Source organism: Canis lupus, chromosome 4, assembly GCF_003254725.2.
Source record: "Canis lupus dingo isolate Sandy chromosome 4, ASM325472v2, whole genome shotgun sequence".
NCBI classification, from domain to species: domain Eukaryota; kingdom Metazoa; phylum Chordata; class Mammalia; order Carnivora; family Canidae; genus Canis; species Canis lupus.
Window position 1 is genome coordinate 64,574,312 of NC_064246.1, and position 14,164 is coordinate 64,588,475.

Consider the following 14,164-nt stretch of genomic DNA (forward strand, 5'->3'; position numbering starts at 1 on the left):
CAGGAAGTGAGTCTGATGTGCTCCAAGAACAGTAAAGCTCCTGACATCATCTTACTTCTTACTCTCTGCCTATGGCCATTAATAAATGAACTTGGATATGCTAAATATGATGGTTTTATTCCTATGTCCTTCTGGGACCTCTTACTACAATTAAGAAGCAGTGTTATTTAATGGTTAGAGCAAAGCTCCTCTCTCCAATTCCCAAAACAATATGCTTCTGGCAAATGAATCAAGAAAACCAACACTGTCTAAATGGAGAGAAGGAACCAGAACAGACATCCCTATAGTGTGAAGATAAGGGACATCATAAGGAAAGCAGTGGACTTAATCTTTACAGAGAAAAATATTTCTAGGAATTTTTTAGACAGGCATTTATAAAATGTACAGTAAGAGTAAAACAATGTTTGATTCTGTGGTTAATGAGAGGGGCACAGTGACCTAATGACAGTAGGGCTCACTATGTTGTATATATACTCACAAAACACATCCACCCCAATCACAGCATCCAGAATTTCCAGTGACCTAAAATAATCAGCAACACTCAAGCCATTGGATATGTGATCTATAAATAACACTTCCAAAGTACATAGATATATATCCCATAAGACTCACTCAGGAAACAGTAGAACTGAAACAGCTTATACATTTTCAACACACTATTTCACTTATGTGTGTGTGTGTGTGTGTATATATAAATATATATATGTGTGTGTGTGTATATATATATATATGATTTCAAAGCAATAGATAGAATAAAGATATAATAAAATCCTTTTTTGGCTTCTGTACCCACACTCACATTCCTTCTACCCAGAGAGATGCGCTTTAACCTAGATACAAATTGTTTTGGGCATTATCTGTTCTCCCAATAAAAGAAAAATCCAAATAAAAACTCCTGAAAAAGAATAATCAGTAAAATAAAATAGCCTTTTCTGAAACTCTGGTGGTGGGGAGGGAATTGGTGCTATCTTATAAAAAAAAAATTAATTAAAAAATTCACATGTCACAGTATGAAATTGAAGCTTTAAAAAGGTATATGCCCTTTATGTATAGGGTCAAATGGTCTACAAGAGTACTAAAACCACTCAATGGAAAAAGAATGGCTTTTTCTATAAATGATGGTGGAAAAACTGGATATCCATATGCAAAAAGAAATGAAGTTGAATGCCTATCTTATACCACACACAAAAATTAACTCAAAATGGCATAAAGATCTAAACATAAGACCTTAAGCTATAAAATTCCTACAGTGTGGGAAAAACATGACACTGGACCTGGCAATGATTTCTTGGATTGAGACCACAGCACAAACAATAAAACAAAAATAGACAAATGGGACTATATCAAACTTAAAAACTCTGGTGCATCAGAGGACACAATCAATAGAGTGAAAAGGCATGGGATGGGAGAAAACATTTGCAAATCAGATATTTGAAACAAGGTTAATATCCAGAATATATAAAGAGTTCTTACAACTAACAAGAATAAATTAAATAATTTGATTTAAAAATGGGCAAAAATCCCAGATAGACAATTCATTAAAGAAGACATACAGCTGGCCAACAAGTCCACGAAAAGATGATCAACATCACTAATCATCAGAGAAATGCAAATGAAAACCATAATGAGGTATCACCTCACAACCAGCAGGATGGTGTCTATCAAAAAACAAAAACAAAAACTCAGAAAATAACAAGTGTTGAGCACATGAGGAAATTGGAGCCTTTGTACATTGTTGATGGGATTATAAAATGGTGCAGCCATTACAGAAAACACTATGGAAGCCCCTCAAGAAGTTAATAATAGAACTTCCATATAATCTTGACAAGAAGGGACAATCCCACTTCTGGATATATAGCCAAAATAATTCAAAGAAGATCTTAAAGATATTATTTGCACACCCATATTCACAGCAGCATTATTTGCAATAGCCAAAAGATGGAAGCAACCAAAATGTCCATTGACAGTTGAATGGATAAACAATATGTGGTATGTACATGCAGGAAATATTATTCAGCCTACAAATGGAAAATTCTGTCATATGCTACAACATTGTTGAACATTACGCTAAGTGAAATAAACCAGTATAAAATAAACCAGTATAAAATAAACCACCAAAAGACAAATACTGTAAGATTCCACTTATAAGGTATTTAAAGTAGTCAAATTCATAGAAACACAAAGCAGAATGATGATTACATAAGGGGAATTGTTTAATGGACATAGAGCTTCAGTTCTGCAAGATGAAAAAGTTATGGAAATCTATTTCACGACAAGTCAAATGGCACTACTGAAGTGTATACTTAAAAAACGGTTAAGATAGTAAATTTTGCGTTGTGTTTTCTTCCACAAGAATAAAGATACAAATATATACAGTAATATAACCTAAACAGTGTGTCCCTTTCAATCAAATATTTATTAAATACCTTGTGCCAGAAGCATCAAAACAATCAAAATTACCAAAAATTATATGCATTCTTTTGCCAATAATTTCACCAGTGGAGTCAAGTAAACTATAGTGAAATAATAGACATAGGGGTAGAGAATTTAATTAGAATATTTCTGCTAATAATGTTCTAAGCCAACTTCAGAGAAGTAACATAACTACCACAGCAAAATGACAAGCTGTCCACCCAAGCTTCCTACTCCTTGTTTCCCCCTGTATAGAGCTCTTGACTGGAGGCAGCTGCTCTGTGTACATTTCCACCCCTTTTGTCCGGGTAAGGCTAAAACTAGGTGGCTAGTTTTAACCAATGGGTCAGCAGTGGAAAGGGGTGTGCTGATGGAGAAAGACAGGTGCACCTTCTCCACTTTTATCTGCCTCTACTTATGCCATGTACTAAGGACAGCACAGCCACACAATAGAAAGGGTCCAGTTCCCTCAATCATCACACAGGAAGCTGCCCAACAAACATTCTAACTGGACAGTAGTGTGAGCAAGAAATGAAAAAGTCTATCATCTTAAGCCCCTGTAATTTTATGATTTATCTGTTACAGAAGTTAGCAGTTAGAATTTTTGAACAAAGGTCTGTATAACACTGTCTGGATTTGTATTCATTTGCACGTTAATTTTTCCATAGAGTAAAAGGTCTGCTTTAAAAAAATAAAAGATAACAACGACTATGATTTCTTTTACCCCAAAATATGTATTTCCCCACTCCCAGCATTAAAAATGAAAGATCCTTTTTTTTTTTTTAAGTAGGCTCCATGCCTAGAGTGGAGCCAACATGGGGCTTGAACTCATGACCCTGAGATCAAGACCTAAATTAAGAACAAGAGTTGGATGCTTAACTGACTGAGTCACACCGATGCCCTGAAATGAAAGATTCTTAGTGGAATCTTAGCACATAATAGCGAGTGCTACAGCCAGCAAGACATCTTTGTTTCTAGATTGGATACTCTAATTGAAGAGGCAATCTGTAGGCTAAGATATTAGGATAGGGAAATACAGAATTCAAGCAAGGGAATTGGGCCATTTGATGAGGGAGAAAAAGTCTGTGGGTTTACAGAATCACAAGCTTCCAAAAGTCATTATTATATACAACCCAACTGGTAGAGCAAGACTCTCTCCACCCTCCTCTGCAGGTAAGGAAGACCTTGGAGCACTTGCAAATGTAAAAATTCAAGTCCAGGAGAGTAATAAGCAAGGCACATATAGGAATGGCCTACAGATATATAATGTATTCTGGAAAACAGAGGACTTTAAAACTGAAGATCAATGGCTTTCAAACATTTCAATATTGATTCTTTTTTAAAAAAAATATGAGAGCTCAACACAAAAGAAATAAAACGGAACTTTTTTGGTTGAAACAGTATATAGGGGCTTGGACTCCTTGCTGCTGAGACACTCTTGTCCCACTCCAACCTCCTACAGCATCCCTCTAAGGAATATTCTTGCAACCTCAGAGAACCACTTAAAATGCAGGAGTCAATTGACACACTAGGACTACTGACATACAGTTTCTTTCTGTCTAGAAAGAGAATCGGTTTCCACGTAATCTTTAGAATTACAACCAAAATATTGGCTACTTGCTTTAAAGTAGTGAATGGAATTTTCCACTTCAGAGTAGAATCACTAAATGCTCTGATTTTTGGATACTGATCTTTAGAATTGAGTCACTAAACTGATATGATTAATTGTGTTTTATAATGATCATTATAAAATCCAAATTTAACTTCTCTTTAACAACCATTATTTTTTGAGAATCTATAATAAGAGGGGACAAAAAGCACCTAATAATCTATCAACCTACCCTACTGCTAGCATGATGTTAATTTTCCTTCTAGGGGCAGCCCTGGTGTCTCAGTGGTTTAGCGCTGCCTGCAGCCCAGGGTGTGATCCTGAAGATCCGGGATCAAGTCCCACATCAGGTTCCCTCCATGGAGCCTGCTTCTCCCTCTGCCTGTGTCTCTGCCTCTCTCTCTCTCTCTGTGTGTCTCTCATGAATAAATAAATAAAATCTTCAAAAAAAATTTTCCTTCTAATTAATTATTTATTTCCAGGCTCCGATACCTTCCCTTTTCACATCGTCTAAGGGCAATTTATATCCACTCAAATGCACGAATGTTAACTTTACCACTTGAATAATTTTTACTTATATATTGTTTATAATTCATTTATATTAAATTTATATATTTTATACATATATACTCACATACCTATCTATGAATGTATACATATATGTATATTCACATACACACACCTGTGAAGTTTAATCATTTTACATAGCTATATTTTAATATATGTGTTGCTGAAGCAAGCACTTTACATAACTATAAACAGCATATATTAAAGTATCTTTTTTTTTTTTTAATTTTATTTATTTATGATAGTCACAGAGAGAGAGAGAGAGGCAGAGACACAGGCAGAGGGAGAAGCAGGCTCCATGCACCGGGAGCCCGATGTGGGATTCGATCCTGGGTCTCCAGGATCGCGCCCTAGGCCAAAGGCAGGCGCCAAACCGCTGCGCCACCTAGGGATCCCTAAAGTATCTTTTTTTTAGCAATATTAGTTCCAATTGATGAGAAAAACTTTCACCAAAAAAAGAAAAGAAAGAAAAAAAGAAAAGAAACGAAACGAAACGAAAAGAAACGAAAAGACCTACCATGGTCAGACACACATTTGAGAAATCTTCTAAATACTGGCTACTCATTTTCTTAGTTTCAGGGATTCTGAGAGCCTTTAATATGCAAATATGTGCATGTTTGGTATAGGAGCAGTATCAAGCCATATTTTTGAAATTTAATCATCTGATCTTTTTTTCCACATTACATCTGATCAATTCTATACTGTTTGTATTATTGGTCATTAAGAACTCATTATATTACAACTGTTTTCCTTAGTATTTCTTCAAGTGGACATATCTCAGTTTAGTTAATCAGTGAAATGATTACGTTAAGAGGATGTATGTAAATCCATGAGGCCTGTGTCATTCTAGGTTAACTGTTGTAGTTCCATCTGGTGTAATGCCTGTTACATGGTAGGTGTTTGATACTTGTTGAACTAAATGTCTGTTATATGTTCATTTTTTCCTAAACATCTTTGTAAATTTTATCAATGACAGATTGGTAATTCTTTTCACATTTAGCTTCCCATTGGTTTCAGTAAAGCTGAAAATTTTCTTATGTTTCTTTATGAACTATAGGTCCATATTTGTAAATCGTGCGTTCATTTCCACAATTAATCTGTTAATGGTCTTCATGTCTTTCTTTTCAATTTTTATGTGCTTTTATACAACTATGTTTGAGGCAAAACAAATTTTCTCATGGTTAGCCCTTAATGTTCACTATTCTTTCCAGTAAAAAATGTAAAGTATGTGAGGACTCAAATCTGTTGGTATTTTCCTTCACCATTTCTTGAAACTGCATAAATGCACAAACCTGATACACTATCTGCATTGTGCATGCTTGGTTTTACTCTCCCCTAGTTTGTATACAGTATTTTTAAATGAAACTCTTCTTTAAGTCTTTTTGGGAATTTGTTTTTACACACAGTGTACAGGGCTAAATTGACTCCCACCCCCATGTTGGAGGTCATTTGTTCCTGCCTCACATACTAAATCATTTTCATTTTACAACTTGACATGATACCGCCTTTAAAGTATATTAAATACATTTATAACTAGATCTCTTTCTATTCTTTGCCACGGCTGCATTTAAAAAAAAATACAGGGTTGCATAATGTTTTTTTTTAAGAATTTATTTCTTTAGTTGACAGAGAGAGAGCACAAGTAGGCAGAGTGGCAGGCAGACAGAGAGGGAGAAGCAGACTCCCAGCTAGGCAGGGAGTGTGACACGGAGCTCAATCCCAGCACCCTGAGATCATGACCTGAGCTGAAGGCAGATGCTTAACCAATTGAGCCACCCAGGCACCCCAGGATTGCATAATATGCTTTTGTATATGTTTGGTCTAGCCTCCCTTAATTAACATTCATTTTTTTGTTTTCTCTGATTTTTTTCTTATAAATTTATTAGAAAGTTAGACTCCATAAAGAAATTTTAAAAATAAATTGAAATTTTGATGGAATTCGCGAAGTAAATTCTGGCATCTTTAGAATTTATTTTTTCCTTTCAGAAGCATGGAAAGCTTCTCTACTTCCAAGCTGCTTCATTTGTTTTTATATTTTTCTTCCATGTCATAAACACTGTTATTGTAAAATTGGATTTTTTTAATATATTCTGCCCTTTATTGTTTCACCCAAGTTTTAAAAATAAATTGGCTTCCATTTTATGGCACTATAACTTTACAAATAAATTTTACATAATGCATGTGCAAGGGTTTCGATATTTCAACTTCACCATGACAGAGTCACAGTTATTTTTCAAACACAAGAAATTTGGCTTAATTTCTTCCCTTGGCAACTGCCAAATGACAAAACACTCACTAGATACAGATAGCAAAATTGAGTTTCTAGCTAAAAAAATAAAATAAAATAAAATAAAATAAAATAAAATAAAATAAAATAAAATAGTCAAACGCCAGCTTGCTTTTTGGTTTACCGTCAAACTATCAAAAATGTGTCCAAAAGAAGAACAGACTGAAGGTAACTAGTGGATCAGAATAAATTTTTCAAATCAAAATCAGGATAATTAGCACCATGTGTTCCTACCTGAGCTCCGGTTGCTATCTCATCAGCAGCTTCATTCATTACTCCCAGGGTTTGAAAAGCAAACACGCATAGCTCTCGCTCACACACAGTGGGCTGTAAAAGAAAGGGCAATCAGTTACAACGCTGTTTTTTCCGTTTTCCAATTCCTAAATTAAATTTATGACATTCCATTAAATAACTAAAGAAAATGCAGATTTCAGAATGTTAAAAAGAAAGAAATCAATCATAGGACTTTATTTAACAAAAGTTAAATTTCTAAATTTGGGTAACAATTGGTAAATAATCATCTAGTGATATGGATTCACAAATATAAGAAATCCATTTCAAATAGCTGTTAGCACCAGCACTTAGAATTTTTTAGCAATAGATGGAAAATCCATCTCTCCTACTTAATACACATTTGTACCTGAGATATATATATATATTAAAAAAAGCAGACACCTAAGCTGGTGATATACTAAAAAATGAGATTAGACTCTACAGCTGTGTAAAACAAATATACAAAGAAGAATCCTACTTTTTTCTAGGTAATTTTCTTTGGAAGAAATAAGCATGACTGCTTACTTGCTACCCAGCTCTTGAAAGATTGGTTTTGTTGCAAAGACTTTTGACTTCAATAACCTCCTGAAGTCAACAGCACTGAAATATATACTCTGCAATTGCTTTGGAAAACTTCTCATCTTTCAAATCTAATATGGTGTCATCTGTTTGATCTATCTTATCTCTCGAGATACATTGCATTAGGTAGCTGATGAAGCCTAACACGATACAATCCATGGTGCCACTGCCTAGCAGACAAAAGTCATTTGTTAGTGCCACTGGCCCTGTGCTCACTCATTTCAGAAGAAATGGTCTAGTGCTTGGTCTAGTGCTTAACCAGTGGGAAGTATGGTCCTTTAGGGTCCATCCTTTATGTTCGTAATGGGCCCATATGGTTGCTTTGTAGACATAAGCATAACCAATCACAAACATTTCTGGCTGACATTCCCCTAAGAGAATTCCAGGAAAACAATCAATTGATACATTTCTTTTGTACACCTTAAAAGTACAGTTTGATTACATTTCAGAAACATCAGGAAAATCTACCTCAGAGGAAATAAATTGGAGAAAGCTCTTTATCCAGACTCAACCTATATATACCTGCTACATATAGATAGCCATACTTAGAGCACATTGTTCAATTTATGCTACTTATTCTTAAGTTTAACCTATTTTTAATCTTCTATTTTTTGTGTGTGTTTCTGTGCACATATATGTCAGCCTCCATTTTCTCCAGGGACATTGGTTGTTTCTTTTGTTCACTTTCTGGAAGCATGATACGGTCTGAAATAGTAACAGCAGTCATTTATTGTATATTTCTTATGCTGCCAAACACTATATTGGTATTTTATTTTATTTTATTTATTTTTTTCTATATTGGTATTTTAGTGGACCTGTATACAAAAAGAATCCAAGGAAAAGATAAACCATGGAAATCATAAAAGGGCCCTAGGAATTTATTCCTGTACAGCTACCCCACAAAGTTCACTGAGGAAGTAAACAGTGATACAGAAGGTTATTTATTTTTAATACTATTCTTGTCAAATAACCATACATTTTTTATGAATAAAATCCATCAATCCCAAAGGAATAATAAGATAAAGCTTACTTAGTGTATACCAGTAATAATTGGTTTTATTTTTTCATTTGAACTTTGGCAATCAATTATACTTGGTGATCATCCTAATATGTATATATGTACCTATCTACATGTATATTCACACAGATTCTAGGAACTGTTTTAAAATAATATAAACTATCTTTCTCAGTACCAAATTGTTGCTTTAAACAATAGAAATGAAAATGAAATAAAATACCTCACACTATACGAGATTGGATGGATAAAGTTTTAAGATTTCAATATAGGAAAATTTTTGAAAACTGAAGAAAAAATATAATAGTTATTCTTAACATATCTCAATTGCACACTTTGTCCCCAATCCTAAGTATTCATGTGCCACCCTGATTTTGTCTCAAATAATTTTTACCAATTTCATCCTGACCTATTTCTTTTATCTTGGGTCACAAAAAAACAACATGTCATTGCTTTCTTTTGCATTTCCATTTCATTCCCCTGCCAGACCTGATTATATTCCAATCTCCAAATTACATGAACTTGCCAACCGACCTATGACTTTAAAAAATAAATCTATGTTCCTAATGATAAAAGCTATGACTTGATTACTTTATGGACACTTCTTTTCTTTCCTGCATCTTTTTGGTTGAAATGATGCTGATTCACAGGAATATACGGTTACTGCAACTATATGAAGAAGGAAATCAGGTACCCTAGAAAACTAGAAAACTTTGAGAGGGAGGAAAGGCAATTTCACTACCAGACTAAAAAATTTGAAGTATACCTTAAGTTCTTATAATCTTCCCCTTTTTTAAAAAAATAGCAAACATAGAGGTAGTAATAGGTGATTAATTTATATGCTGTATTAACACCAAATTAAGTAAATACTAGTGAATTTTTAAAATAACAATTCTATATTTATTGCTCATTTTTACTAGAAAGTATAAGACAGTACTTGAGATGTAAATCAGTTTAACTTTGAGATAAACATTTACAAACTAGTTTTTGTAAACCTTTCTCCCTCCCTTCCCCCATGTTTATTCACATCTTATTTGAGAAGTTCAAAATGTCAACACAAGATAGCATACTAAAACAAACTTCTCAAATCATATTAAGTAATCAAGATTAGATATCTCATTGCTCACAGAAAGGATATCTTATTCAAGAAAGGGAAACCAAATTATTCTTCCCTAAAGAAACATAAGTAATTATATTGTGGGTTAGTGTTCTCCCATGTTAGCAGACTCTGAGCTAATCCCCCGCCCCCAACAAATTCTGCTATTACTAAGCTATTTATACAGAAAGTTCTAGCATCAATTAAAAAATGGAACATAGTTGGGGCACCAGGCTGGTTTAGTTGGTACAGCACGCAACTCTTGATCTTGAGGTTGTGAGTTCAAATCCCACATTGAGTGTGGAGATTACTTAAAAAATAAATTAATAAATTAATAAAAATATACCCCAATTAAAAATATATTAAAAAAATAAGACAGTCATTTAATCGCTTTATAGGATAAGTTCAATGATATGTCTTACTACATATAATTTAATACAAAGTGTGTATGCCTAAATATAACTAAATATGTACATCATTTATGAATTCATTTTTGAGTTTTCAATCAATCGGTAAGTTTCAATTTGTAAAGTATTACCAATTCTTAATGTTATATATTTTCTTCAAGCAATTATTCCTATAATTTAAACTGTGAAACCATGACAAGTCCCTCTTGCCATTTCACATACATAATTTTTTTGCAATATAATATTCATTATGTACCATTTAAACACATGGAGAATTTTATATGTCCCAAAGATTTACTTTAGAAGCTTTAAAGCTAAGAGAAATGCATTTTAAATTTTATTTGAATCAAAACAATTTAAATGTGAGCAATGAAAAATATTTCAAAAATGGTTAAGCCCTAAAGAATATTTTAGAACCCAAAATGCATTTTAGAAACTTTGTGTCTTCAATGAATTTAAATTACTTCTTACTAAAAATAGAAATGATAAAATTCAAGAGAATCTAGCTATGTATTTATATATAGTATGGTGTAGGTGAGTGGTTTTCAAACCTTTTTTGTCATCCTCTTCCCGTTTAAACAAAATTTGTCATGTAAGCCTTACATATAGAAGAGATAAAAAGTGGTTACTGCTCTAGCTGGGGCTCATGTGCACAGTTCAGTTTTCCTATCTGTAAAACAGGGATAAAAAAATCACAGCTAGAGCACCAGGTTGATAAGAAGACTGAGAAAGAGAACCAAGTAAGATAAGATTTATAAAATCTCCCTGAGGTGTACAGAGCTGTTTAAATATTAACTAGGTAACCTGGATAAGTCATATCTTCTACTTCTTTTAGCCCAATTTGTATACAAAAATAAATGTTTAATAAAAATTTTCATTGAAGCTTATTAGGAAATGCTATTTTTATTTTCATATCCATAGTTTATCCAAATCCTTAATTTATTATTAAAATTGTTCTTGCTAAAAAATAAAGGAGCAGTGTAAATACAATTCATAATTAAAAAACTAGTATTGAAAACATATGAGAATAATTAAGAGTATCTGCTAGAAACTCAAAACCTACAAGCCTTTAGCTCTTTGTATTTCTGATTTTATATTCAGTGCTTCAGGTTCTTTTTTTTTTTTTTTTTTTTTTTTTTCAGGTTCTTTTCATAGTTTGGAAGAGAAACACATTCAAGGTGGGGGGAAAGTTTACTATCCATAAAGAAAGACAGGAATCCCACAGAGATCAAGACAGATATATAGTAAAGATAGGCTCATGCCTGTTTATGCTTCAACAGTGTTTCCTATTGTCTCATACAACTAAAGTTGTTATTTGAGCCAATTTCTTTCTACTCAATTTAGATGTGAAAAAAAAGTCCTATTTCTGAACTAAAATGTTTTGGTATAATTATTATTTAGCTTAGCCTGTATTTCAAATGTTGAAATCTTACTTCTGTGGGATGGGAGGATTGGGTAAGGAGGGACCAGGATGTGCTTTTCCATCCATTCTTTAATTTTTTTTTTTTTTAAACATGCAGTTCTTTTTTTTTTTTTTAATTTTTATTTATTTATGATAGTCACAGAGAGAGCGAGAGAGAGAGGCAGAGACACAGGCAGAGGGAGAAGCAGGCTCCATGCACCAGGAGCCCGATGTGGGATTCGATCCCCGGTCTCCAGGATCATGCCCTGGGCCAAAGGCAGGCGCCAAACCGCTGCGCCACCCAGGGATCCCCATTCTTTAAATATTAAAGTCAGACCTAACTACAAGAAGACCTACCTGCTGTTTTATTCTTAGGAAGTAAAAAATAGGACATATCCAGGTTTAACTATATTCTCAGTTTCTCAACAATTTTCATGGGAATGCTTTAAACTAATGATGAAGTTATAACTGGGTGCTGTTAATTTCCCTCTGAAAATAAGAACTTAGTTACAAACATTTGCCTAAGGTCCAAAACAAGGCTGGATACACAAAATTACAGATTCTCAGGTTTCTCAGCTGATTTTGGTTCAGTTTATGGGGCATTATTCCCAAACAATGACAGCAAAATCTCAGGCCTGATCAATCCATTCATAGCAAGCAATCTGGAACATTTTCACATGATAGGAGAAGAAAACGAGGTCGTAATTTTTGTATCCTATGTTGATCTGGGAATGGGAAAGTCTATTAGCCAGGGACATACAGAATGATTGCCAAGTACCAGTGATAAACCTCTAACTGTAGGGACACTAATCCCTACAACCAAGTGTGTGGTTTTCTCCAAACTAGTTCAGCTGCCCTTGTGTAAGGTTCAAAGAAGACAAACAATTACATTGATCCTGGTGCTCAGGGTGAGTCTAATAAAAAGAGCACTAGGAAGTTAGAGACTGAGAAAACAGTGGTGAGTCTGGTGATAAAACCTTATTTTCATGTTTTCCAAAAAACCAGATGAAGACAAAAATCAACATTTTAAAGCATCAACAGTTTGTTCTATTAATACTTTAGTTGATTTCAAAATGTAAACCACTGATGCGGTTTTGGTTTGGTTTTCTGATCATAATCCAAACTACACAAAAAAACTCAGGACTTTATAAACTTGTGATGTTAATGTGAGTTTTATGAATTTTCAAAGTATTTCATGTCAGGCCTCACACCTGGGAGTGACATTTATGACCTCAATGAACAAAGAGATAAGTGGATCATTATGTATTCTAAATAAGTAAGCAGTGTGGCTACCCACGTTGCAGAAAGTTTGATATGCTTACCCAGATCTCTGAGGAAAGTGACAGAGCAGTACTAGTGACCAAAATGTTAGGACTTCTGGGGAATAGTAGTAAAGGGCGACTTAGTCATTCAATTAATAATCATGCTTAGAAAAAAGAGAAAAAATGTAAGACACAGTTTGAATTTTGAAAGAGAGAGATCTAACAAACATAATGAACATCAGGCATAGAATTCTATGGAAACCCGAGTTTTATCTGATCTATTTAACCACCCACTGGGGTATAACTTCTTCTCTCTATATCTCTAGTAGTATTACAGTTTGTAATGTGCCACCTGAGCTGAATAAATGGTCAATGGGTCAGTTTAGTGATTAATACCTCATAAGAAATTTTATAATTTTATACATTTCTATTAAAACTACAATAAAACATACTGCAATGTAAGGAGAGATATATAAAAAATAAGTATGCTGGATTTAGGTTAAATATCTATTTAAAAGAATCAAGAAGCAGTGCTTTCTGTTTACTTCTTTTCCTTTGACAATCAGACGTTTCTTTGACTTTCATTTTCTGTTCTGATTTCAGTTGTCACTTATCTTACTCTTTAAGAAACCTAAGTAGGTTTTCTGATTTCCTTAGATATCAGTCTGAATTGCAGCAATATAAAACCAGCTGATAACTAGCTCTATTTCTTTAGAAAGCATCATTATTTACAAAAGCACTTCCATTTCTAGAAAGAAACCAGTAGCTTCACTGGTTCAGAATAAAACAGGTAAAGTAAAACAAAAATTGGAACAAGGCACAGAGAATACCAATGGCAATCAGGACATTTCTACCACTTATTACAAAAATGAACTGCCAGTAACTGAACCATAAGAACCACAACATGTGTAGTAAATTTCCAGGATATAAAAGTAGTCAGTTCAAGTACAAAAGTAGCATCATGACTAAGAACCGTGGCCTTGTGCCATTCTGACAGGATCTGAATTTCATCTCTATCACTTACTAGCAGTGTTGATATTAAAAAAAAATTATTGTTTTCCTCATCTGTAAAGCAGGGGTAATAATAATAGCCATCTCATAGGGTTATCATGAGGATTAAATCAATCCATGTAAAACACCTTGAACACATGATCGCATAAAAAGCACCAAAAAAGCATGTGCCATTAATAACATTACTATTAATTTATGGAGTGAAGATTGCATTGCCATAGATCAAGCAATAGATCAAGATACA

The 14,164-nt window shown here is 33.7% G+C and overlaps 1 protein-coding gene across 7 annotated transcripts in view; it reads right to left on the minus strand.

The window, feature by feature from the left end:
* The window catches only part of PARP8 (poly(ADP-ribose) polymerase family member 8), a 172,531-nt gene that overhangs the window by 28,329 nt on the left and 130,038 nt on the right, over nucleotides 1–14,164 (minus strand). For all 7 annotated transcript variants that reach the window (XR_003130912.3, XR_004814818.2, XM_025434896.3 and 4 more), the window contains one exon: nucleotides 7,110–7,202. Coding sequence is in view for 5 of the 7 variants with exons in the window: in XM_025434896.3 (XP_025290681.1) it covers nucleotides 7,110–7,202 (93 nt within the window). In the remaining 2 variants the exon portion in view is untranslated. The remainder of the gene's footprint in view (nucleotides 1–7,109; nucleotides 7,203–14,164) is intronic.